The sequence below is a fragment of the Barbus barbus genome (genome assembly GCF_936440315.1).
Source record: "Barbus barbus genome assembly, chromosome: 11".
NCBI classification, from domain to species: domain Eukaryota; kingdom Metazoa; phylum Chordata; class Actinopteri; order Cypriniformes; family Cyprinidae; genus Barbus; species Barbus barbus.
This window is the reverse complement of record NC_136739.1, coordinates 10,312,358-10,338,363: the sequence shown is the minus strand read 5'-3', so window position 1 is coordinate 10,338,363 and position 26,006 is coordinate 10,312,358. Positions and strand designations below refer to the sequence as shown.

General features: G+C 39.7%; 1 protein-coding gene across 1 annotated transcript in view; it reads right to left on the bottom strand.

Moving 5' to 3' along the window:
- Positions 1 to 26,006, bottom strand: part of LOC306877221 (myosin light chain kinase, smooth muscle-like) — a 98,691-nt gene that overhangs the window by 60,865 nt on the left and 11,820 nt on the right. Inside the window, exon 2 of the mRNA XM_079428851.1 lies at positions 12,260 to 12,416. Coding sequence (XP_079284977.1) covers positions 12,260 to 12,415 — 156 coding nt within the window. The 5' untranslated portion in view covers position 12,416. The remainder of the gene's footprint in view (positions 1 to 12,259; positions 12,417 to 26,006) is intronic.

The following is a 26,006-nucleotide window of genomic DNA, read 5'->3' as shown; positions in this document are numbered from 1 at the left end:
ATATGCTTACAAAATCTTTAACACAATTTTTTTATTTTTTATTAAGGGTGACGATGTCAAATTTCTTAGGCCGGACATCACTTTTGTCCACAACTATATGGTCCACAGCTGACCATCAAACCATGCTGAAAAAACAAGCCATTTTATGAGGATTGTGGGCTTTCCTAGAGAGAGTGTTGGAGCCATGATTAATGGAACTCATGTTCACATCATTGCTCCAGTTGTAAACGAGGAGACATACCAATAGAAAACAATTTCAAGGAAACAGTAATAATTTGTGATAATTTTGCTCAGTGCAAAGCATTAAAAAATAGAAATAAAATTCAGTTTCTCAATTAAATGATTTTGTAATAGTTACATTAAATGATTGGTGTTGTGCTACTGTGACTTCACATGAGCAGGATCACTATTGGTTGTTTAAGAGGTTGAGGGCGGCCATTTTGGATTGACATCATTGTACTCCTAAGTTCACAGCACTTACGTGTCACCTCAGTCAACACTTAAGAATCAGTCATAGACTTTATTGAAAGTTGCTTTTAGCTTCTTTATAATAGTCTCCTACTGTTAGAAAAGTCTTACTTTTTACTAAGAATTTTTTGACATTTCAGTCTAGAGTCCTGCATTTCGGCCCGGGCCCCGACTTTTTTACGCCTCTAGGGCCGGGCTTCGGGCTAATTTCCACGTCATATAAACTAGAAGGGGGAAAAAAGACGGGCTCGGGTCGGACTCGGGCCGGTAATTCTGATAAGCTGTCGGACGTGGGCCGGGCTAGGGCCTGAGCGTCTCGGGCCAGGGCCGGGCTAGGGCCTAAATTTGAGGCCCGTGCAGGGCTCTATTTCAGTCAAAGCTGAAGTCTATTCTTAGGAGCATTTCTGAGAAATTGAATACATATGAGCCCAGAACTCAAAACGCCCCACCAGTCCGAAAACAGCATTTTTTTAAATTAAGCTGCAAAAATGACTTGTTTCAAACTTCCACAAGCATCACTTCCTGATGCAGACAATGTAGATGAGGGGAACAGATGTGTATTTATCATCATTTATTATTATTATAACCTAATTAATATTGAAATTAATATTATTTTTGTTGCAGCTTTAAGCTGCTGCATGTTCAAATGAAAAAAATTGACTCCAGACAACAGCTGAAACTAAATTAAGAAAGTGCTGTGAATTAAAGTTATGTTGTAAAGCTGGATCCTGTGTGTTGTTTTTAGGTGTTGTTCTCAGCCTAGGAATGTTAGCTAAGAGCAAAAACAGACACCGTCTGTGTAAAAATGGATGTAAATTCTGCCAAAGTGCTAATACATGAAGATAGAGGAGATCCTGCCAGACTTTCCACTGACAGCCTTAACAAATTCACTCCAATCCAGCAGCTGTACCTGTGCTCAGGGCTTTCCTGTGTCTGCTAGAACACTTAATGCTCGAGGAGTAATTCTGAGTTATACTTGCAGAAAACCCCCATGCCATATGGAAGTACTACAGGTAGCAAACAGTCTCAGAAACTCAAAACTGTGTGACCTTAAATGGAATGTCTGATATTCTGCATGTCAATAAATTACACTAAATAAGAAAGACAACTCACTTTTTATATTCTCTGAGGAAAATGTGAGTGGTATGTGCTGTGGCTGTTTGCTAAAGTGTTGTGAGTGTTTTAAGGTTCTGACACACCAACCTGACATCAAAGAACCTGAGGCAACCAAAGCAAACTGCAGTGTTGCTTCAAAATAGCTTTTTTCCCATAAAAATAGTTTGATTAGTTACAAATAAAGGAAGCTTTTCTGACATACTCAATGTTGTTTTTAGTTCTTTGTTTATGAGTAGAAAGAAGTTCAAAATATCTGAGCAGAAATATGTGTTGCAGGCTTTCTTTTTAATAACAAAATAAACAATGAATAAAAATGCGGCGAGAAAACAGCAGTCAAGAAAGCATCTGATCATAGTGATGGGGACACATTTGTATCAGCTCTGCAATTCAACACTCCAGTCAAGTCACAACATGTAGAATTTATTTAAATAGCACTTCGTACAATAACACTTTAAAGCAAGAATCTTTTCCAATTTTAAGCTTTACAGTATTCAACATGAAAGTGTCAGTGCTAGAATTACAACTTCAAATATTACTACAAAAAAGCTCTCCAATGTGTTCACGTTTTTACTCGTGTCTCCATGGACTGAACAGAAGAAGTAAACCAAAGATCTCTACGTTGGAGAAGGCGGAGCCCGATAGCATAGCTACCTGTTATGTTATTGCCACAAATCAAATGGTAGTTTGAAGGTGTTTACTAGCTAGAGCAAACTTTTTTGGAAAACTTGTTTAGCATGCTGTTTTACCTACGAGGAAACTGTATGCCCTGAAGTGGAGACTCTTCACTTCATGGTGCGGAGACCGCCAGCTTGACCCAGTTAACTGCCCGATTGGTACAGTGCTCTTGCGGAGCCTGCAAGAGTTCTTGCAGGCTCGTTTTTCCACAGGGTTAACCCACTCCACCTTGAAGGTCTACGTAGCGGCTTTTTGGGCCTACCACACCCCTCTTGGTGGCCATTCAGTGGGTAGACACTCCCGATTTACACGTCTCCTCCGCGGTGCGCTGAGGCCTCGAGTGCGATCCCGTGTCCCCCCGTGGGATCTGGCTGTGGTGTTACAAGCTCTCTGTAGGCCTCCTTTTTAGCCTATTGAGGAGATCTCTGATCGCCATCTCACTTTGAAGACATCCCCAAATAAAATAAACTGAAAAATTCTTCTCAGCTCTTTTCATAATAATAATAATAATAACAATAATAATAAATGTTATTTTGAGCAGCAAATCAGAATATTAGAATGATTTCTGAAGGATCATTTGACTGGAGTAATGATGTTAAAAAGTCAGCTTTGATTGTTCCCAATAAACTTTAGTTTAACTGCACTCACAAGTGAATCTCAAGTTATTTTGTGTGATAGCTAAATATATTCTAAATAAACTACAAATAAAACAATATATACATTTATTTTGCCCTCACATTCTTTCTTGTAACTCTTCCCTCTCAGTCACATACCTGACTGAATGGCTCATTATGAAGCTCATTATGCGGGCCTTTGTCTTCTTAGGTGTGAATATGAAGATTGACGCCTTCTCGCATAGACCCTTTCTACTCAAAAAATTACTTAGAACATTTTAATCAATATATTGTTTTCTGTGAGCAAGTAAACAAGATGATTTTCACTTCCTTTTGAAGCAACAACTCTAGACTACAAGATCCCGTTCTTAAAAGTCTTGTGAACAAATGTTTTATGGCCTAATTTCAGTGACTTCAAAATTTAGTTTTTCATTAACTACGCATAAACGTTGCTTTCTCAAAAACACAATCATTTACATAAATGCTGATAACATTATTGTAGCCCAGTTTGTGCTGTTTACAGTGTTATTAGACTTTAGCCATTTATATGTTTATAAGCAACTGAAAAAAAGCACAAATGTCAGGGCATGTCAAAACTTCCTTAGACCCCAGAGTGTTAACTGTATGTGTCCGGTGCGAGCAGAGCTGCCCTGTGGAGAAGGGCGGACCAACTGCTGGTATGGTCCCCCTAATGGCTCGTTTCCACTGAGCGATACAGTTCAGCACAGTACGGTACGGTACGCAATTATGTCCGTTTCCATTGTCAGAAGTTGTGAATGGTACCAAAATAGCTAACCATACCACTTTTTTGGTACCCTTTCGTTGGGGTACCTAGCACAGCAAAGGGTACCAAAAGGGTTGAGCTAAACTCACTGCAGATGTTGATTGGTTTATCAGAATCGTCACTTGTGCGTGATACAAGGGGATAAAGCTTCTCCTTCACTCGTTCCGCTCTGCTGTGTTCTGCTTATTATCAGAGTGTGCAAACACACAAAAAAAAAATAACAGTGTATTTTATACTTTTATATTTTCACACAGACAATAACCGTCTCTCAATATGTGTTCTTGTCTGTTCTTGTGGACTTGTGAAACGCCATTGCCCAAAAACCCACGTAATTTTAAAAATATAACTGTTATTCTGCCATGAAATCAAAATATTACTGTTATTCTGCCATGAAATGTAGTTTTAAGAGTTTTTCAGGCGAGAATGTAGATGTTTAAAACTCAAATCTGCGGTTTATTTATAAAGATATAGCGCCTATTTGAAAATTTGCTATGCCGATTTCAGAGCTCCAGGCGATCACCGGGTGCTCCGTGCTCATGTATCCGCCTCGAGCAGCCTTATGCTTATGCAGTCCTTCTGACATTTACCGCTGGCTCTGATGTCTCTGTGGTGATTAAACGAGAATCAATTCGTTTTGTGTATATTTAACAGGCATTCATGGTCTCATGAATCTATTATTTGTTCCTGGTCATATCGTTTTGACTGAGCACAAAGTTTAACTTTATATTTATTTTGAACTTTACCGTATAACTTGCAGCGCTGACTGTAGCAAACGTTTGACTGTGAATTGTTTGCTTTTGTCTTTATTTCCTCTTAAATAAGCCTCTTATACTTTGTACTTTTATAATGGCTATTATTGTTCATAAAAACTGACATAAAAGAGGCAGAGTTGTGCTTATTGTCGCGCTTTATTGTCGATCGCTACTTTCCGGCATACACCACGCCTATCAAGTAAAGGTTACTGTTGGCAGTGGAAACGCAAGCCTGATCAGGGATACCCGTACCGAATCATACTGTACTGAACTGTACTGTACCGTACCGCTCAGTGGAAATGAAGCATAAGAGGGGTCTGCCTGCTTCTAAGCAGACCCTCAGTCGGTGGATTGTACATGCCATTTGCATTTCCTACGAGTCCTCTGATCTCCCCTCGCCTCTGGGGTTCAAGGCTCACTCGACCCGAAGTGTGGGGCCTCCAAGGCCTTTTTGGCAGGTGTTCCTATGCAGAACATCTGCAACACTGATGGTCCACGCCTCTAACCTTTGTCAGGTTCTATGGCCTAGATATGCGGGACATCCCTGACTCTTCTGTTCTCTCGCCCTAGTTGTGCCCATCCACACTAGGCAGGGATTTGTAAGTCTAGCGGCGTGGGCATCTCGTTACCATAGCATTCTCCGACGCAGCTCGAGTTCCTGAACGGGAACGTCCCAGGTTACGTATGTAACCATAGTTCCCCGAGGGAACGAGACGCTGCGTCTCCAGGCCATATTTCTGGCATCTATGCGAGCACTTGCTTCATTCCTAGAACCTGACCCCGGTTCCACCGCACGTGCTTTTAAGCTTCCTGATCTCTGATGTCACCTACCCGTGACCTCTTGCTCATCCAGTGGACAGATTACACACATGGTTCAGAGTGCATTTACGCTGAGGGCGTTCCCATAGTGTTCTCCAAAGCACCGTCTTGTTCCCTCGGGGAATGTCTCGGTTACGTATGTACCAGTGGCGGCTGGTGAAAAATATTTTAGGTGGGGCTGTTTGTGCGTGGGGTCTGGGGGCTCCTCCCCCAGAAAAATTTTAATTTCATAGATGTGATTTCCTGCATTCTAGTGCATTTTAGGCCACTCATGTCCCTTGCTTATACCAATAAAATAACTCAAACCAGTCAATACCAATGGTCTAAAAAGACAATATTATTTGAACTGCCATGTAGAAAACAACAGTTTCACAGGTAATGATAATTAACAAGTTGCATGTTTATTATGCTCCGTGTCCAGATAGAAAAAGTGCAAACGCATAACAATAAATTATTATAGGAAATACAACAATCTAGTTCTTTAATCAATCCCCAACTGTAGACTACATATCTTTAAAGTTCACTGTAGACAAATTGGATAATGGATAACAGTCTGTGTTGATACTAGAGAAAGAGAGAAGGCTCTCAAAGAAAGCGTGGGACAACATTCTTGAAGAACACCAAGTATGAGAAGAAAAATTATTTTAACATTTTAACTAGTATGAAACACAGTAATCCAGCTCAGAACTTCGAAACAAAAAAAGCAAAGCAAACATACAGTTACATTCCTATTGAGATCACTATTTTAATGGCAAATGTGTGTGAAACGTGGTGTGTGACTGTGAGTGAGAGAGAGAGACTGAGTGAGTAAGAGAATGACAGCATAAAAATGAATACGCTATATTCACTCAAAATTGTGGCAACAGATTACAAGCAATATTATTAAATACATTTAACAAATTAGAATTGAGTAATAATTAATCTAATTAATTCCTTAAAAGTTAACTATTTAAAATCAGTAAAATTTACAAAAAATGTTTTTAAACAAAAATATCTGAATTAAGAATTCTTTCTTTTTTTTTATTTACATTAATGCTACTCGCCGGTGCTGCCATACTGCACTCGCACTCCTCTGAGGTAAATGTCCCGCGCAGCAGGTGCACTGCTCTAATCTTGGTACTAGGGGCGATATTTTCAGCGCCCCCAAACCATAAAATTCGACGACGATGATTGGCAAAATATAAACTTTTTTGCGTAGCAACAGGGGAACCATTGGCTTAAATTCCAGCACTGTAGGGCTGAGCGAACTGGCGCCCAGGGAAGACAGCCTATTTGCTACTACTACACCAGCATGAAGTGAATGCAAATATCATTCTGGAGAGTTCTAAACACATTCTAAAGTAAAAACATTAATAGCATGTCATTAACACGGATAATTTTTCAAAATGAGAGATTATTAAAAACTTCTTATTATTAAATAAAAAAATAAATAAAAATAAAAAACTGGCAGGGAGGTCGGCGCCCCAGCGCCCTCTATGGGCGAGCCGCTGCTGGTATGTACCCTGAAGGAGGGAACGGAGACGTCACGTCGTATTGGGATCTTGCCAGAGAGACCAATCAACTTCGAGTGTAATTAAACGAGCCAATGGACATTGGCATGCGAACATTGCATCCAGCTGCCGCTGATCACAGCGTGAGTATAAGAGGCAACAGGTGCACCACATTAATTAATGCTTTCGCTGAGGAGCCGAGCCGGTGACGCAGCAGCTCAGCGGTGGTACAGCGACTGTGGCGACGGGACGTGATGTCTCCATTCCCTCCTTCAGGGAACGAGGGTTACATACGTAATTGAGACGTTCCCATTCAGTTGGTCACTCCGAGTCACGTCGGATGACCGACGAAATTGGGATCCCTACCAAAGTGCCACAGGAGCTGCCCCTTCCAGTGCCCCGTGTAGGCCTCCTGATCCTTCCTATAAGGCAGACGGTAGGACCGGGCTCTACACAGAGGAGGTCAACTACTGTTGTTCCTTGAGCAACTCAAACAGTAGGACTTGGATAACACTGGGAAGCGTACCCTTCCGCTTGGAAGAGGCACTCCGCAGAGTCACCTTCTCCCAGAGGGGGTTGAGTGACATTTAGACATGTGAAGTAACTCCGTAGGGCCCTATTGCACATGGAAGTCTCTGAGATGGCTTAGGTTGCATCATTAGAGATGGCAGAAAGTGGTCTGCCAGGGGAAACACGGCTCTAAAAAGCATACTGTGGAATACACATATGGGATCCCGACAGGGTCTCTCATATGGGCACTAGATTCACACCAGATTTCAACAATTCATTGGCTGAAAGGCCTGGCGCCAGACGCTCCGCCACGTCCGGACGCCGGAGTGCTGGAGGACTCGACAGGGTTTGCCTGGTTAAGGAACTCTCTGGAGAATTAGGCGTAAGGAAACCACAAGCCGACTCTGAGCCGGGCCTCTCAGTGCCACTACCTGTTTGAGGTGAGAACACAGGAGGAAACCGATTCGACACTTAGGCTATAAAACCTAGCGAACGTGTTGGGAGTCGACTAACCCGCAGCTCTACAGATGTCTGCTAGCGAGGCACCACGAGCCAGCGCCCAGGACAATGCGACACCCCTAGTGGAGTGAGCACGCAACCTGAGCGGGCAGGGCACACCTTGTGCTTCATAGGCCAAGGTGATGGCATCCACTATCCAGTGGGGCATCCTCTGCTTGGAGACAGCCTTCCCCTTCTGCTGTCCTCCGTAAGAGACAAAGAGCTGTTCTGAGGTCCTGAAGCTCTGAGTTCTATCCACGTACTGTTGCAGTGTGCATACAGGACAGAGCAAAGCTAGGGCTGGGTCTGCCTCCTACAGGGGCAGCACTTGCAAGTTCACTATCTGATCCCTGAAGGGAGTGGTAGGAACCTTGGGCATACATTATTATTTTTTTTTTATTAAAGGGGTGGTTGACTGTTTTTTTTTCTAGGCTTGATTGTGTTTATGGGGTACAGTCTAACATGTGTTAATGTTTCGTTAAAAAAAACCCCCAAAAAACATTATTTTTCACATAATTTACCTTTATTCTAAACTGCTCTCTATCCCTTCTCTGATAAACGCGATGATGATTTCCTGGTTTTATGAAGCCCCTCCCTCATAAATACGCAATGGGCTCAGATTGGTTAGCTGGTCCAGTGTGTTGTGATTGCCTAAACCACCAGTGTGCATCTAAACGTCATGCCCCTAACCTCAGTGGCATGTGCTCCGGTTGTGTTGTAAACAATGTGTCATTTTGTTTATCAATTGTAAACAAAATTATGTTTTCAATATTGCTTATCAATTTGAGCCCGAATGAGACACAGAGGATATTAGTGAAGAGGATTTAGCAGAACCTGTTTGTTTGTTGTTTTTTTGTTTGTTGTTGTCTCATACTTTTAGATACACTGTTATTTGTAAATACTACTGCTTCTGTTAGATTTTAATATACGGTTTTATCCTGATTAAAGCTTTAATACAGCAAGTCAACCGCACACACGTCCATGTTTAACGCTTCTCATAGCTATGTGAAAAATAGCTGTCTGTCTATACACAAAGTGTATAACTGGAATTTGGAACAGTTTATTGGAGCTGACGAGATGATGATCGAAAGAGAGAGAAAGATACAAAGCAGAGCATGTGCAGAGCAGGGGGTGCGAGGGACAGGATTAAGAACCGCTGCTTTAGAACATTGATTTTGAAACTTCTGAATCCATTAGAATTGCTATATGTTTTCATGCACTCCTAGTTTTGACGGCATGGCAACAACTCTTCCTCTAAAGCAATGCAACATGGCCTCGCCCCTTTGTTGCATGTTCCCGGGGGAGGGGTTTATGTAAATTTCTGGGTTTAAGATGTCACGAACCGGGGAAGTAACTCGTTGTAGTACCTTCGTGCCGTTTTTGTAGGCATTAAACTGCCAGAATTTAAAAAGTCGATATCTCCGTTTGCATTGAACTTTCAGCATCGTAACTTTGCAGATATTGTTTATGCTCAATCAGCAACATTACACACTAACTAACGTTAAAAAAGTGAAATTACAATCAACCACCCCTTTAATGTATTATCTTAATTACAAACACACTGGTTTGTAGTGCAAACAGTTTTACTGTTTACTGCACTTTGTTATTCTTCTCATTATTTCCCTACAGCGGCTAATGAACTGGAAGTCTTGCACATTCACAGAAAACAACTCACTTCTGTATTGAAAAATAAGGTGGATATCTGGGTCTTTATAATAAAAAATTCTGAATACTCAATTTAACAAATACTTAATATGCATGCTGCAATTGTCCAGTAAGTGACACTGACACTCTAAATATACAAATCCGAACATAAACCTGGGGTAGAAGAAGGTACAATGTGAGACGTCAGCTTACATATCTTGGGTTACCCTGTAACCCCAGGTAAAGTAAGAGCAGTGTGAAACGTGAAGCAAGATAACCCAGTATTCCATTTATCCTGGGTTTACAATGACTCAGGGTTAGCTAATTCAAGTGTGAAGTCCTCTCTCTGCATGATGTGAGATATCATTCATGTCTGTACCACAAATAGTGCACAAATTGTGATGTTTACTCCCTCAGACTCTCTTCTTCTCTCTGGCCTCAAACACTCTTAAAGGGGTCATCGGATGCCCATTTTCCACAAGTTAATATGATTATTTGGGGACTTAATAAAAAGTCTATAACATACTTTGGTTAAAATTTCTCAATGGTAGTGTAAAACAACACCCTTTTTACCATATCAAAAAAGCTATGTTCACAGCGACCCATTTCTGTGCATCTCCCTTTAAATGCTAATGCACTCTGTTCACCCCGCCCCTCACCTCCGTGGGGTGACGAGCCGTTCTGTTTACTTTAGCCACATTTAGCCACTTGCTAACTAGCAGATTATTAGGAAACCCCTTATACTCACTTCTTCTGTAGGTGAAGCTGGATCACAAATGATTCGCGTGAACATAGACACATTTAGGTTAGAGGTGTCGAAATTAATCAATGCATTGATGAATCGCAATGCGGATGTGGATAATTCTGCATCGATGAAGTAATAGACCATAATCGATTATAGCCTATACTGACGTCATTCGCATACGCGCTTGTCATGCAGGAATTAAAAATGCACTCTCTATTTTTAAATCTGAGCTTGGCTTTTTCCAGCATGGCACATGTGTGCCCTAGAGACAATCACAGTGGGCTTTAATGCACAGAATATGCGCTGTGAGACACGTGCGCATTGCTTGACTGTGCTTCCACTCGCTGTTATTTCAATGTTTTACTTTAGATATGCTTTCATTTCTGCTATTTGGAATGCAGTATGTATTAGTTACACTGAACTCATGACAGACTTTCACGTGCGCTTTTTGTGTTTGTTTGTCCTGAAGCTCACGGCTGCAGTTAAACGCACTTGCATTTGCAAATACTTTTATGATTAAAAATTAATGTGTGAACAGTCAGTTATCAGAACAGTACAAAACATCTGATATATAGAAACAGATCTGTGCATTAGTGTGAATGCAGCCTATTAAAGCTGCCACTGTCTATGATCTCATCAGTAATAATCAAATGGCAATAATGCTGAGGAAAAAAGAAAAACCCATAAATATGATTGTCTGTAAACTTTCGAATACTTAAAGTACTCTCAGATACTGAAAGTGCTTTTTGTTTATCACTTGTAATTGTCTTTTTCCCCCTTTATTACTTTATATTTGCTTGTATGTTTTGAAGATATAATTACTTTGTTTAATTCTTAACAATAATTAATTAATAATTAATTTTAAAAAGATGCCTGCTTATATAATTTGATAAAAATGCACAAAAAATAATTTTATATAATCATGATGCATCCTGATACTCGTAATCGAATTGTATCGTGAAACCAGTGCAGATTCACACCCCTACTTTTGTTAGTACAGGGGGCACATTCCCTTCAAAAACTAACGTAATCCTCTGCATCTTCAGCAGCTCAGATGTCTGGAGTAAATGATGACTCCTATGTTCATTATTACATCCAACAACAAAACACCTCAATTGCTTAGGAGACATTCTTGTCTACACCTGCTCCGGCGTCGAAACAATGGCGGACTGTCTATAGTTCAGTCAGGGCGGGTCTAAGGTAAAACACCAGTGTCAGTCAACAAGCATGGGAGCGGCCTGGGTATGTGTGATGTCGCACATCCAAGAATCTGAGATTGGCTTGATCTGAGAAAGGGGTTATCATTTATCAGGATTTAAAAAACAAACACTGGGTGGATTTTTATCATTATAGGGTGGTTCAGTTCAAACAACATGTAAAAGTGAATTTTGCATCCGATTACCCCTTTAAAAATAAAGGTTCTTTATTGGCATCAGTGGTTCTATTCTATAAAGATCCTTAAACATCCATGGAATCTTTCAAATGCAGAAAAGTTATAGTCGAAATAGTTAAATATATCGTTATAGCCAAAAACGGTTCTTTAGATTTCTAAAATCTTCTTCAAAATGGTTCTTTTAGGAAATGTTAACTGAAAGGTGAATGGCATCAGTGCAAAAACACCCTTTTGGAACCTTTATTTTTGAGAGTGTACAGCAAACAGTTTTAACAGACATATTTTTATTGGAGTTTTTCCTGTATTTGCCTGCTGTGTCAGTCTGAGACAGCAAAGAAGTGTCCAAATGCACCTCCTCCTGTCCTCAATGCACTGTCAGAGTGAAATGAAACACAGATGTGTGCCTGATAAGAATCTTCAAAAGAAAAACTCATCATATAATCTTGCATAATATTTCATATTTCTCTGCTATCAGCTGAGGACAAGGAAGGATGGCTTTTTCAAAAGACAAAGGTTGCATATTTTTGAAAACTCTTAGAAAAATAGGACCATCCATTGACTACTGTCAGCTGTCTATATGTGCTGCAGACAGCAAGGCAGCTCTCTAGGTGTTAGAATAGATCTAGTTTCTAAAATAGATTATTGTTGGGAGTCCTGAATAAAATTCATTGGCAGACATAACGTCTGCTTCATTACACTACTGAGGATCAATTTCTGGCGGACTAGGATGGCTATGAAGAATCTCTCTCACCTTCCCTTCAAGGCGTGCGATACCCCCTTGGCAGACGCGGGTATTACGTGGCGGGAGGGTAAAAACAGGGGGCTCTTTGCTGGGGGAACCTCGCCCCAGAGTCAGAGTCGTCTTGGACACATGAGATACTGTAACAAACTGAACGTCATCCATCATTCTGCAAACACATAAACAACAGAAGAGTTAATTTAAGTAGTTGAAAAAATTTAAAATAAAAATACGAAAGGCACAACAATGTAATGCATTCTCATTGAAAAGACAATGAATGCATTAAAATGCATGAACTGTTTGTAGTTTAAGCAAGTTTATTTATTTATTTTTTTTATTTTTTTTTTTTTTAGCATGGATTAGGATCCCTCCAATGAGTTTCAGGATTGTCATGAATTTCATATGACCTATATTTAATTCTTCATGTTCACACACAGAGTTTTAGGCCTACGTTTACAAGTAGGCCTATGTGTTAGAACAGTTATAAATATTTATTATTAAAAAAACCCATTACCTGGCACAATCAAGTATTCAGAGTTTGAACCTGAACTTCACTTCATTATCCAAGGAAACCCTCTAGCTGACCATAGACCAAGTGATACAATATGTTTAAATGGTGTTCATAAATCTGCATTTCCCCTTAAAAGGTCAAAAACTGCTTCACGACCTAGAATTTAAGCTGATTTATGAGCATGCAACAAAAAAGATCTTTGCCGAAACATGTCACATTTGACCTCCGAGTCAAAGTGTAACCATATGGTAGGCCTATCCTAAATCCAGTGGACAGGCAATACCGTGACAAATGTACTAGCATATTTTACACATACAAGCACAAGCACACTCAAGTACATGTCAAACAGCAAGTGAAAACACAGCCATTTCCTCTTTAAGAGGTCTGCAGATCGTAACACATGGGGCGACCACATCCCAGGCTGAACACATTAGCTTGTCGCAGTGAGCGGTCAGCACAGGCTGTTCTATCCAGACTTACATAGAAGATGTTTTTACACTTGATTCATTTGGGCAATCAACGAAATCTATCGTCAACCACCATGAGTGACTAGCATCCGAGTTTTGAAGAGTACTTTTATACCAACCAAAACAAACGGAACTCTGATAACAAACAGACTTGCATCAAAAGCTCCAGTGTGAATGCACCCTTAATCAGTCACCGTGCATTAATTATTCCTTCATCTGGATCTGCCGAAAGGATGCTTTATACATTTAATTAAAGGGTTCAAATGTGACAGAGTGCAGCGTGCATGCAAGGCATGCAACCTCACAGGATAGGTAAATACAGCTGGATGTTTGATGGGCTTTCCTTCTCTCCCTCTCTCTGTCCAGATTTTTCATTATTGTGCTTATTGGCAGTCTCTAGACATGCTTTCTTATGTTTGTTATTGAGTAATGGCTTCTTTTGTACAACACTCACTTACAGGCCAGTGTTATGCTGAACTCTTGATACGCTCGACTGGTTCATCTTGAGCCTGTTCTCAACTACTACTTGAGCTCATTCAAAGTGATTTGTGGTATGATGGAGTCTATCGCAGAGTCTCAGCCGTAGGCAGGGAAACACCCCAGACCCTTGACCAGTTCTAGAGAGCCAATAGCTGTTTCCATCACCCTGTTTTAATATGCATTTTGAAGTACTGCATGAGAAACAAGTTATGGAAACGCCTTATTTCGAATAAAAATCGCAAGAAAGTTTTACGCTCACTTGAGGTGGTTTTTGACTTGTGTGAAAAAGGGTTAATACAAATAATGGGAGATGGAAATGAATTTTGTGAATAAATTCCTCCAAGTGCATCAAAAAAGTTATGTGACTATGCGCTATGGGACGGCAAAAACCTGTCTAACCAGCGGACTGATTTCATTCCACAGCATCTGAAATGTTATTATGGTCATTCGGAAATACCCAAGCAAAGTCTGTCATCAAAGTATTTCTGTATAATTGCCTCCCAGAAATGTCTTACAGCATCTACCTCAGAAAGCAATGACAGCATCCATTGTTTTGTCTACTCGCTCTGAGGCGCAAGTAATTTATTATATATGAAAATTATTATATGCAGTAGCTTCTCCTACTTTTCTTAGTGATTCATAGTGCCAGTTCATCAGGAAGTGACGATTTTGTTCTTTTGAACTCTTTGAATAGAAACGGTACTTGTTAGCAAATGTTTTATGTGATATTCCAATTTTGTGCATAAGTTAAAGGGGTTATATGACGTACCTTAAAAGAACATTATTTTGTGTATTTGGTGTAATGCAATGTTTATGCGGTTTAAGGTAAAAAAAAAAACATTATTTTCCACATACTGTACATTATTGTTGCTCCTCTATGCCCTGCTTTTCTGAAACGCGTAAATTTTTACAAAGCTCATTGTTCTGATAAGTGAAGTGTGCTCTGATTGGCCAGCTATCCAGTGCACTGTGATTGGCCGAATACTTCAAGCGTGTAACGGAATTGTCACACCCCTTCGCATGATGTAATGCCGTGTCCCGACGCGACTACACAAAAACAATAAATCCCATTACAAACGAGGCATTTGTTGCATCCAGTGGGGACATAATTACTGATTTAATGACTTATGCTGTCTTTTTACGCATTGCATTGCATATTGTGCCGTGTAAACATAACACTGTGTTTGCATTTGTGATCAGAGAAACGACAAACAACAAGTAATACTCTACACTGCTCAAAACTCGCATTTGAATAGTAAGTAGCGAATACATTAAATAAGCAAACGTACTTACAGGCTGTGAGTCAGAAGCGCCAGACTGTCCTTGCAAAGTTGGAATTGCCCCACTTTATAGAAACAGCCTTTGTGCACAGCTAGCATTATAGGCTACTCTCCTCCCAGGTTCAGGAAACAGTCTTCTGTACAATGCGCTGCACACATCTGAGTATTTGGGTTGAACTGTTCTGCAACAGTGTTGTAAATACAACTAACCACTGATTTCTGGTTGTGTACTCTTTTGGAAGGCCAAGCAAAGTAGTTTATACATTTGGGCGGTGTTATGCAAATCTTCCCACACAGTGACGTAGACGTGTGGGCTTGTTTGAATGAGCCGTTTTAGGAAGGAGTGGTCGAGTTTTAACTTTTATGAAGAATATCTCTTTGGGTTTGAGACTTTAGTCTTTGCAACTTTAGGGATCTTATCTATAACAGCTTGTAACACTCCAAAGAGAAAGGAAAACTTGAAATTACATCTTATAACCCCTTTACATTCACAACTTTGCATGGAAACCTGGCTACAGTCCTGCAGAATTTCACTCTAACCCAGACAATAGTAGCTGTAGAAAGCTACATCTAGGTGAGTTTTATCAAGGCTGGAGCAAAACTCTCCAGGACTTATTTTAGCCACCCCATCATCAAACAGAATAGCAGAAATCACTGTGTCCCAAGCAAAAATTAAACATTCTCATTGTTACAGCAAATAAGCTAAAGAAATACCCCCACCCCCCAAAACCATGTTTTTATAAGCTGTTGACTCCAAAAACGAGCCTTTAAGGGCACAAATAATTGTAGATGTCAGGGTATTTATTTCTCAAACAATAGGAAGGTAAGGAAAAGGGACACTGACATAGACCAATACAATTGTGTTTCTCAATATATCTCCTCCTCACCCTAGACTTAGGGTGGTGAAATAATCTTTTGACATGGTTAAAAATAATGAATGTTTCCTGTCGCTGATTACGTTTCCCTCCAGTGGGCGTAGTTCTCAGAGTAACCCTTACGAAAAATAATTGTATTCAAGTGTGCTATTAGTATACTTCTTACTAAAAATAGGAAAGTATACTTTTAGTCTACTTTTTATGTACTTTTCAGAAATGGGCTTTATGTACTTCTCAGAAATGTACTTAAAATGACATTTAAGTATACTTGACATAGAAAAAAAATCTAAATATATTTAAGCTATACTTGTGCTACTAGAATACGTGTTTTCATTGTTATATGGTAGGGGACGCTAGTACACATCTTCTGTACAGAATTTCCAAAAAAACACAAGTGAAGAAGTAATCAAACCAACAGATGCTTCCATATGTAACCTAACATGATCATCAGACATAAAACAGCATCAAAACTGTGTAACATGTATGAGTACTGATTGTATGTCATAATGTTATCTTCCTGTCACATGGCATATATGGCCCTAGTGATTGGCTCAGAAAGTTCTGTGGTTCCATGAGCAAAGATGTCAGATTTCAAATCCAGCACTTCCAGTGATTCATGCACCAGAAAAGCAACTGCAATGAGAAATGAATGAAAATGCTAATTGATAGCTTTCTCCACCTGATACAGACCTCCTTACACAGCCATGCACTCAGTCATGTTCTCAGTCCAAATTAAAGCCAAATTTTGGCTTTACTTTAGTACAAATTAGATTTACATTAAAGCTGAATACATATGATTAACAATAAACATTTTTTGCAGTTTGCCCCAAACTGAAGTCTGGATGAATCAAAACTAGTTGGCTATAAGCCAGTCTGCAGATACTAGCAGCTGGAGTTGACAGATTTTACAGAAAATCGTGTAGTGTGTGATTATCCTAGACAACACTTTTTTTTTCTTTTTTTTCCACTCAGTATAATGAGTCAGAGTTTATCAAAATTGTTTGATATTTTGGTGATTTCAGGGTTAGGGTTTAGTGAAATGTATTATAGTTTAAATTCATGCTAACTGCATTTAGAACTTAAAAGTGAATTTTTACCCACCTAAGCAGGGCTTAAAGTACAACGTTATATGTAATTTCATAATTACTTATTTTATAACCATTGTATTTAAAATATGATTAAAGTGTGCTTCTGAACGTATTGCCAATGCCATTTCTATTGAAACTCATATGTCATAAATGTTTTAAATTACACATCGCTAATGATAAACTTGAAAGCAATTCTAAGCATTTAGTGCACAAATATATATGTAAAATAAAATGTAATATTTAATAACACATTACAGTTAAATCAAGTATAATTTACATGTGAGTTATTATATTAGTCAACACAAAATAAGTGTATTTCTTTAAAGCATGACAAAATAATATTAAACCATAATGATTTAAAATGTACTTTAGTGTAAACGTGTAATGAGTCCACTGGAGGCGAGTTGAAAAGAACCTAAGTGCAGCTTTATTTAAATCCCAAAAGTGACCAGACTTGGAACAGACTTGGCGTAAACAAAAGCAAGAACTCTCCAACAGAGGTTACAGGGATAATACTCGACGAGAGACAAATGCAACATGAGGTCTATAAATACCAAACAAGAGGGTCACATGACACAAGCCACCCAATGGGAAACAAGGCACATGATGAAAGCAACCAATCAGAGTATGACACACAAACTAGGCAGGAATACATAAGGTGTGTTCGACTTGAAGCGGCGCTGCACAGAATGATCAGTGTATGACATCAAAGTACAGCGAGAGCTTTGATGTCATACACAGATTATTCTGTGCAGCGCCACTTCAAGTCGAACACACCTATTAGAATCAAGGGAATCACATGACTAGACAGGAACTATGACTATGACAAAATAAGAGACATGAAAACAATGAACATGAAGCAAAACCCCAAAACAGACATGACAAAAAGTTTTCATTTTCTTATAATAAGTTTCTTGTTTTGAAAAGTCTGGTTGTGTGTGATCTTTATTAGTTTAGTTTATGATGCTCAGTTTTCTCTGTAAAAATAGTCAAAGTCTGGAAGTGTATGATGCCTGTTTTAAAATCTTTTCAGGTTATATATTTAGTTGTCTTTTATCATTTACAGTTGTGATTGTATTTAGCTGCTGTTCATGACCTTATCTGGTCACCCATCAACTGAGAACCACGGCATATTAACTAGACTTGAAGCTACAACTTTATGGATGCGCATCTACAAAATTTGAATTTCTAAAAAGGCAAACAGCACACTGGTAAATTATATGGCCATATATGGTCAGGTGTATTTGTATGTGACTGTAAACACAGTTGCAGTCAGGCACATGTTTTTGTTTCTGGGTATCTGTTGAGGCACTGATAACATTAACAGAGCCAAAGCTTTATCAGTTTACCACTGCACAGTACATATTCCACTGACTCTCAATGTGTGTGTTGAGCTGATGCTGTTTAGAATGGCTCCTAGTCAATAATGACCTGATTCAACAAACACACATTAATTATATTATCTTCAGCCTGTGAAGCCAGGACTTTCAGGACAGGATAGCCTTTCACAAAATATCATGATCTGTGGATCAAAAAATCTGAATAATTTAGTAACTATTATGGTGATATATTTACTGAATTCACTCTTCACCTGGTTAAAAATGTTTAATCTGGACCATAATTACATCCAGTAATGTAATGCAAATGCCATGTGATCGAGCCGCAGAAAAATAATGCCATGACAACAGTGATTGGCTGATGGTGCCACAAGAACATGCACAGTCTCAAACATTTCAAAGGCAGCAGACAGAGAGGAAAAAAATTTAAATAAAACACTGATAAAAGCCCTCCAAAACCACTTGGCACTGGTAAAACATCTACTATATGTTGAAATTATTGTGATTCAAGTGTTTAAAAAAATGTTTGTCAAAATACATGGCTACATTAAATGACCAATAAAGGAGAAATGTGCTTGTCGAAAAATTAAGTTTACACTTTAGCTTACTTTTAAAAGAGTTCATATAGAGAAATAATATACTTTAAAAGAATATATTTATTCTGAATTTGTCAACACTAAATTGTTGCATGTCAATCAATGGATGTTAATTGCAATTAAAATTAAAATACATATTTTAAATGTATATTTAATGCAAATAACTTTTAAGTTTTTTTTTTACTTTTAATGACTTTTAAGGTTTTGTTTTCCAATTAAGTACATCTCTATATGTCATTTCTTGATTACTTTTATTGTACTTTATCTATGTACTGGAAAGCATTTAATGTAAATTAAAATCTAAAATCAAAATGTAAACTATTTCATTTCTATTGAAACTTGCATGTCATGTATTTAAATTGTTTGCATTTATACATTTGCATTTATAAATTTAAAATATATTAACTTGTAATATGAAATAACAGTTAAAATTATAATCAAGTACTCGACATGTGATTTAATATGTTAGACAACGCATCAACAAATAAGTGCTTCTTTAAAGCACAACAAAAGATTATTATTGCATACATTGGCATTATTATTAATTATTTAAAATGTACTTTAAAGTAACTTACATTACAAATTGCACCTTTGAAAGAGTGCTCTCTTTAGGTATATTTAATTTTATTAACGTTATATTATGCTTTTTTTTCAGTATACTTTTATTTGATACATTACACTCAGAAAAAAAAGACGCAAAGCTGTCACTGGAGTGGTACCCTAAGGTATCTATTCCTAAATAGTGCATAGTACCTTAAAGGTACATAAAGTGTACATTTAGTGACAGTTTCTTTTAATTATTCAGTTTTCTCCTGTGTTTAGACAGTTAAACAGTATCTTAGACAGTTTTCTAAAACACAGTGTGGTCTCTGACATGCACACTAGACTGGTCAATTCGCTCTTAAGCTTGTCAACTCTATTCTGAATGTATTTTCAGTGGGGATTTCCTTGACCGTCTCGTCATTTACCTCCCAGAGCTGATGTGCTCACATGAGGCAAACCATTCAGTCAGGTGTGAATATATCCTCTATTCCATTCTACAACAAAAACAGTCAGAGCGCCTTGTTATCATTAATTCTGTTTCATTCATCCTGACCACCAGAGGCAGTGCTAAGCACTAGTGGATAATCGCTGCACCAGCTAGATAGGTCGAGAAAGAAATATCAACAGAGCCACGTCATGACGTAGACCGAGATGCAAGGATATAAACTACAGCAGCTTGACGCCCAGCCTCTTTTCACTTTCTCGCTTATGATAGCTCGTTGATTAGCGCTGTCCCGTGCAGCTTACCTGAGTTAGCGAGGATTCGCCCTACCAAGCTGTGACAGCGCTCTCTGCATTTTTATCGGGATGGATGTTATCGAAGTTTTGAGTTCCTACGGCGCTACCAAGGACGTGTTTCTTGACTGGCTTGCTCATTTGGGGACACTTGATTTCTAGTGATTATCGTCAATTTGATTTCGCAGATGCTATTTAAACTAAACTGATCTAGACAATAACATCTCTGAACTCAATAATGAAATGCCTTAACTGAAAATTGAGTGTTTAATCTTATTTTTATACATTACTGACACTCTATCCTCCAATTTGATACTGTTAAGTGCTTTGACACAATCTGTATTGTTAAAAGCGCTATATAAATAAAGGTGACTTGACTTGACTTGACGGAGCCATGGCTCACAGCTCTAAGCTCTCATACATCCGTTTCTCCACCGAGCTGCAAACTGTGCCCAAACACACTTCTTCCCGACGACGAAAACAATCGCTGCCCATCGTGTTTGGGGATTCAGCATCTGAAAGAAGCATAGTGTTTGAATTTTGCCATGCTGCCTCTGTCAGAAAGACAGCTTTGCCTTGCAGAGCTAGATCCTGACTCGTTTGCTAGCCTCACTCAATCGTATTTAGCGCCACAAAGCGCTCAAAAACGTTGCACATCAGCGGCTGCTGGCGCTCCCCCAACCAAAAATAAATCTTTACCGCAGACAGAAAATTCGCTATCGAAGACTGTTGCTACTCTCTCTTCATAGATGGCAGAGCTGAAACTTCTTCAGTGTTAACAACCCCTGGCATCAGCCGAGCCTACTGAGAACACTTCGGTGAACAAGATTGCTTTCCAACCTCCGAATACGATCGATTTAGACGTTCTATAAATGAGTGCATCTAATTCATATTTCCTTGATGAAGAGTTGGTGGAACCTGCCATGCAGCCTGGCCCCCCACAAGATGCTCTCTCCAGCATGTCTGCTGCTGGTGGTTCAAGTGGTGGGTCTGTACATTCATCTAGTGCAGGCCAATCTTCTCCTGATGACATTCATTCGATTATGCAGATGGCAGTGGCTCATTTGGGGTCTTGATAAATCTGTTCAGCCTGCTCAAACTAATGTGTTCTTCAAGCAAAATGCTGATAGTACGTTTACTATGCCACCATGCAAGGACTTTGTAGCTGAATTCTCCAGTGCATTAACAGTCTCCAATGTGCCTAAGAGGAGGTCAAAGACAGCCCGCACTCTTGTTGACCCCTCCTCCGTACCTCAGGTCAGGTCAACTATAGGTCATGTAACGCGTGAACATGGGACACTTTCGGCGACCCTTCTAACAGCCCAACGCCAGGTATGGCTAGCTCAGGCAAGGTTGCCTGAAGATTGTAAGAAGACATTGAGGGAATTACCAATTGTACCGGGTCATCTCTTTGGCCCCAACATTTCTGAACTATTAGAAAAGAAAATGAAGTTATCAGAGGCTACACAGCAGTTAACTCAGGCCCCACAGGCTCCTTCTTTTAGAATGCGATTGACGCCAGCTCACCCACGCTACTCGAGCTCAGAGCAGGGGTTGCGTCACCATAGCGGTCCTCAACTTCAGACGCCACAGCAACATAGAGTGGCCGAAGAGACTCAGTTGCGCCGCCCTTTTAACCGCCACCATCAAGGGGGGCCATGTCAATGCCCCACCACAGATTCAAAAGGCAGAAACCCAAAACCTTGAATTTCTGTGCCAGCAGTCGGTCGTTTCACTACATAACACCGACAATACTGGGAAAAATCAACATCCGAACCCTGGGTTCTGACGACTCTGAACAGGGGATACTCTTTGCAGTTGAGGATTTTGCCCTATTTGGATGATTGGCTGCTCTGTGCCAAAACAAGAGTGTGTGCTCTACACGATACCAAGATTGTTCTGGAGCATATACAGAAGCTGAGCCATGCTGTGAACGAAATAAAAAGTAATTTGGTTCCAGATCAGATAATAACCTTCATAGAAATAACACTCAATTCTGTCACAATGTCCGCCACACTGTCTCACATTCAGACAGACAGTATTCTTCAGTTTCTGACTTGTTTCCGTCTGGGGGCAAGGATACCTTATGGTGTCCTTTTACAACTGATGGGAATGTTAGCTGCTGCCACAGCCGTGATTCCCTTGGTATTGCTTCACCTCAGGCCTCTTCAGAGGTGGAGCAACAGCATAGGGCTAGACTCAACGAGACATCGCATGATTGTTGTGTTTTCTGCTTGTGACAGAGCACTGAAACCCTGGAAATGGGTAATATTTCTGAGGGCTGGAGTGCCACTGGGAGTGGTGCCTTCTCGTCGAGAAGTGATCACAACCAAAGCTTTACTAACAGGAGGGGGGGCGACATGGAACCAGAGGGGAATTGGAGGTCACTGGTCAACAAAGGAGGCCTTAGAACATATCAACATTTTGGAACTGAAGGCGGTGTATCTAGCGCTACAACACCGCCATGTGCTTCGTTTTACGACTTTAATGTCTTATAACTACGTGCCGATTTTATGGTGAGCTTACTGAGTTTCTTGTTCTCTAAGAGGGAGATGGCGGTAGGTAAGCTTAATTGTAGGTTACATCTCTTGCACATAGTGAAACTGTGTTAGACACACTAGTCAGTGGGTGAGTGCCTTGTGTGTATTTTCTGTTTTAGTTAGTGTAGGGTATTTATGTCGTCGCTTACACCGAAGCTTTTGTGTTTTGTTTCATATTTTGTTTGGTTAGGAAGGGTAGTGTTTCAGTGTATCATTGTTTGGTTTTGTTTATTTCTTTAATTTAGGCGCCACTCTAGTAGTTCTCTCTCCTAAGTTTTTATATTATTTTTTTTATTTTAGCACTGTAAATAGTTGCACGCACTGCTGATGCGTTTCTTGTCCTCTACTTGAATAAATTACTGCCTTTTGCCAGAAAAAAAAAAGAAAAAAAAAAGAGAGAGACTAGGGAAAACGAAAGCACAACAAAAACAATAACCCCCCAGGGAATCACATTGGATTGTAGAGGTGATAAAGCTGGCATATAATAATGCTAACCAACCTTTACCAGTGGGTGTTACTTGTCACTCTTGACTTTCACTAGATCAATTGCTGATCGATTGCTTCTGTCTGTTGTGTTGCTGAGAGGTTTGTGATTGTAGCTCTGTGTAGCTTCGCTTTTCTGTTGAGTCTCTATCTTACTTTCACTCTCTGTTGTTTAAAGTGATAATATATAACTTAATGCCCACCATATTTCTGGTATTATCTATCAAACTAATTTGATTGTTCGCTTTTTAAAACCGCGAGTGCAGCGCGTTAGCATTCGTTAGCTAGTTAGCTTGTCACTCGCAGTTCCATTCACGTTTCTATTCACGCCTATTATTGTTTTCTTTTCTCTCGCTCCGTTTTTCACGAGTTCATCAAAAAACAGTGGTAAGCGAATCATTCTTCAATCCTGGTGAATAATGGCTTCTTCTCCTGCTATTGTTGTTTGCACTGTTTGCCACATGTACAGTTTATCTCTCTCTCTGTCGGCGACGAGGGATTCACATGTAATAAATGCAGGGAAATAGTTAGGCTGATAGAGAAGATTTCAGAATTAGAGACATGCATCCAAACTTTAGTCGAGGACAGTAAGAGTGTGAGGGCTGTAGATACTGCTTTAGATGCGACTAGCTCAGGGAGTCCTGTACATTGTTCGGTTCCGGTAGAGCCTGTGCAACAGGGCAACTGGGTGACTGTGAGGCGGCCTAGTCGCGGGTCAAAACACCACTCTTCCATTCCGATCAAAACATCAAACAGGTTCTCCCCACTCAGTGACGCACCCACCGAGAAACCTGATGAAAGTGCTCTGGTTATTGGCGATTCTATTGTACGGAACGTGAAAATAGAGACACCAGCCACCATAGTCCAATGTTTACTGGGAGCAAGAGCGCCTGATATCTTGGCAAATTTAAAAGTGCTGGCTAATGCTAAACGTAAATTCAGTAAGATTGTTTTTCATGTCGGCGCTAATGATGTTCGACTTTGCCAGTCGGAGATCACTAAAAATAAAATTAAAGAGGTGTGTGAACTTGCAAGTGCGAAGTCAGACACTGTAATATGCTCTGGTCCGCTCCCGGTGTACCGGGGTGATGAGATACATAGCAGACTGTCGTCACTCAATGGCTGGATGTCTAAGTGGTGCCCGCAGAATAACATAGGTTTCATAGACAATTGGAAGAATTTTTGGGGCAGACCTGACCTGTTGAAAAGAGATGGTCTTCATCCCTCTTGGGGTGGTGCCGCTCTTCTCTCTAGAAATATGGCACATAGTCTTAGAGTTCGTACTTGACTAACTGGGGCCCAGGTCAGGAAGCAGACAGACTGGCTAAACCGACCGTCTGCTAGCCACCTCATGTCACAGAAGTCAGTTAATTCTTAGCACATAGAGACTTTTTCACCTAGATATCACACTATAGAGACTGTGTCTGTTCCCTGAACTAGAAAATACATAAAACATCCAAACCAAAGTAAGAGTAACAATTTAATTGGTGTTCAACAAATAAAAAACAGATATAATACAGATAAACAAATGATAAAGCTTGGCTTATTGAATATTAGATCCCTTTCTACAAAAGCACTTTTTGTAAATGATATGATCGCTGACCATAAACTAGATGTGCTTTGTTTGACAGAACTCTGGATAAAACCAGATAACTACATTACTTTAAACGAGTCTACCCCCCAAGATTACAGTTACAAACATGAACCGCGTCCAAAAGGTAAAGGGGGAGGTGTTGCCACAATTTATAGCAATATTTTCAGTATTTCTCAGAGGTCGAGTTTCAAGTATAATTCGTTCGAAGTAATGGTGCTTCATATAACGTTATCCAAAGAAACAAGTGTTAATGATAAATCTCCTGTGATGTTTGTACTGGCTACTGTATACAGGCCACCAGGGCACCATACAGACTTTATTAAAGAATTTGCTGATTTTCTATCTGAGGTAGTGCTGGCTGCAGATAAAGTCCTAATTGCTGGTGATTTTAATAGCTATGTTGATAATGAAAGAGGTTCGTTGGGATCAGCATTTATAGACATTCTAAGCTCCATTGGTGATAAACAACACGTTTCAGGACCTACTCATTGTCGAAATCATACTCTAGATTTAATACTGTCACATGAAATTGATGTTAGTGGTGTTGAAATTCTGATGATATGGTGTTGAAAGTGATGATATCTCAGATCATTATCTAGTCTTGTGTAAACTCCATATAGCTAAAACTGTAAATTCTACTCCTTGTTACAAGTATGGTAGAACCATCACCTCTACCACAAAAGACTGCTTTGTAAGTAATCTTCCTGATTTATCTCAATTCCTCAAGCATATCCAACAGCGCAGACAAACTTGATGATGTAACAGAAACTATGGACTCTCTCTTTTCTAGCACTTTAAATACAGTTTGTGGCGAAAATAAGGAACTACACTGACCAAAATGCAATGCGGTGCGGTGAGATGGAAGTACGTAGCAAACTATTTAAGCAACAGGTGTGCGGGGCTTAAGGCGGGAAAGTTTGACAAACATTGAGTGAACGAGTTCGAGCAGCTGCTGGAGTTTCCAAAAAACGCCTGAGTTACCTGATGTCTAACCACTTTGCTGGCTGCGTTGCGGCAGAGTGTTGGGATTGATTGCTGTTGTTATCCCTAAAAGACGCTCGTTCGGCGGCTGCGTTTGGGCTGTGCGTGAGTTAGACAGACATTATTTTGATTCTCTATTACAACACCGCTGAAAAAGACAAAACTCGACGGAAGATTGCTGTGTTCATAAGTAACTGCTGGCTGCACTGTAAAAGAGTGTCTGGATTATCATTGTTGCATTTCCTGAAA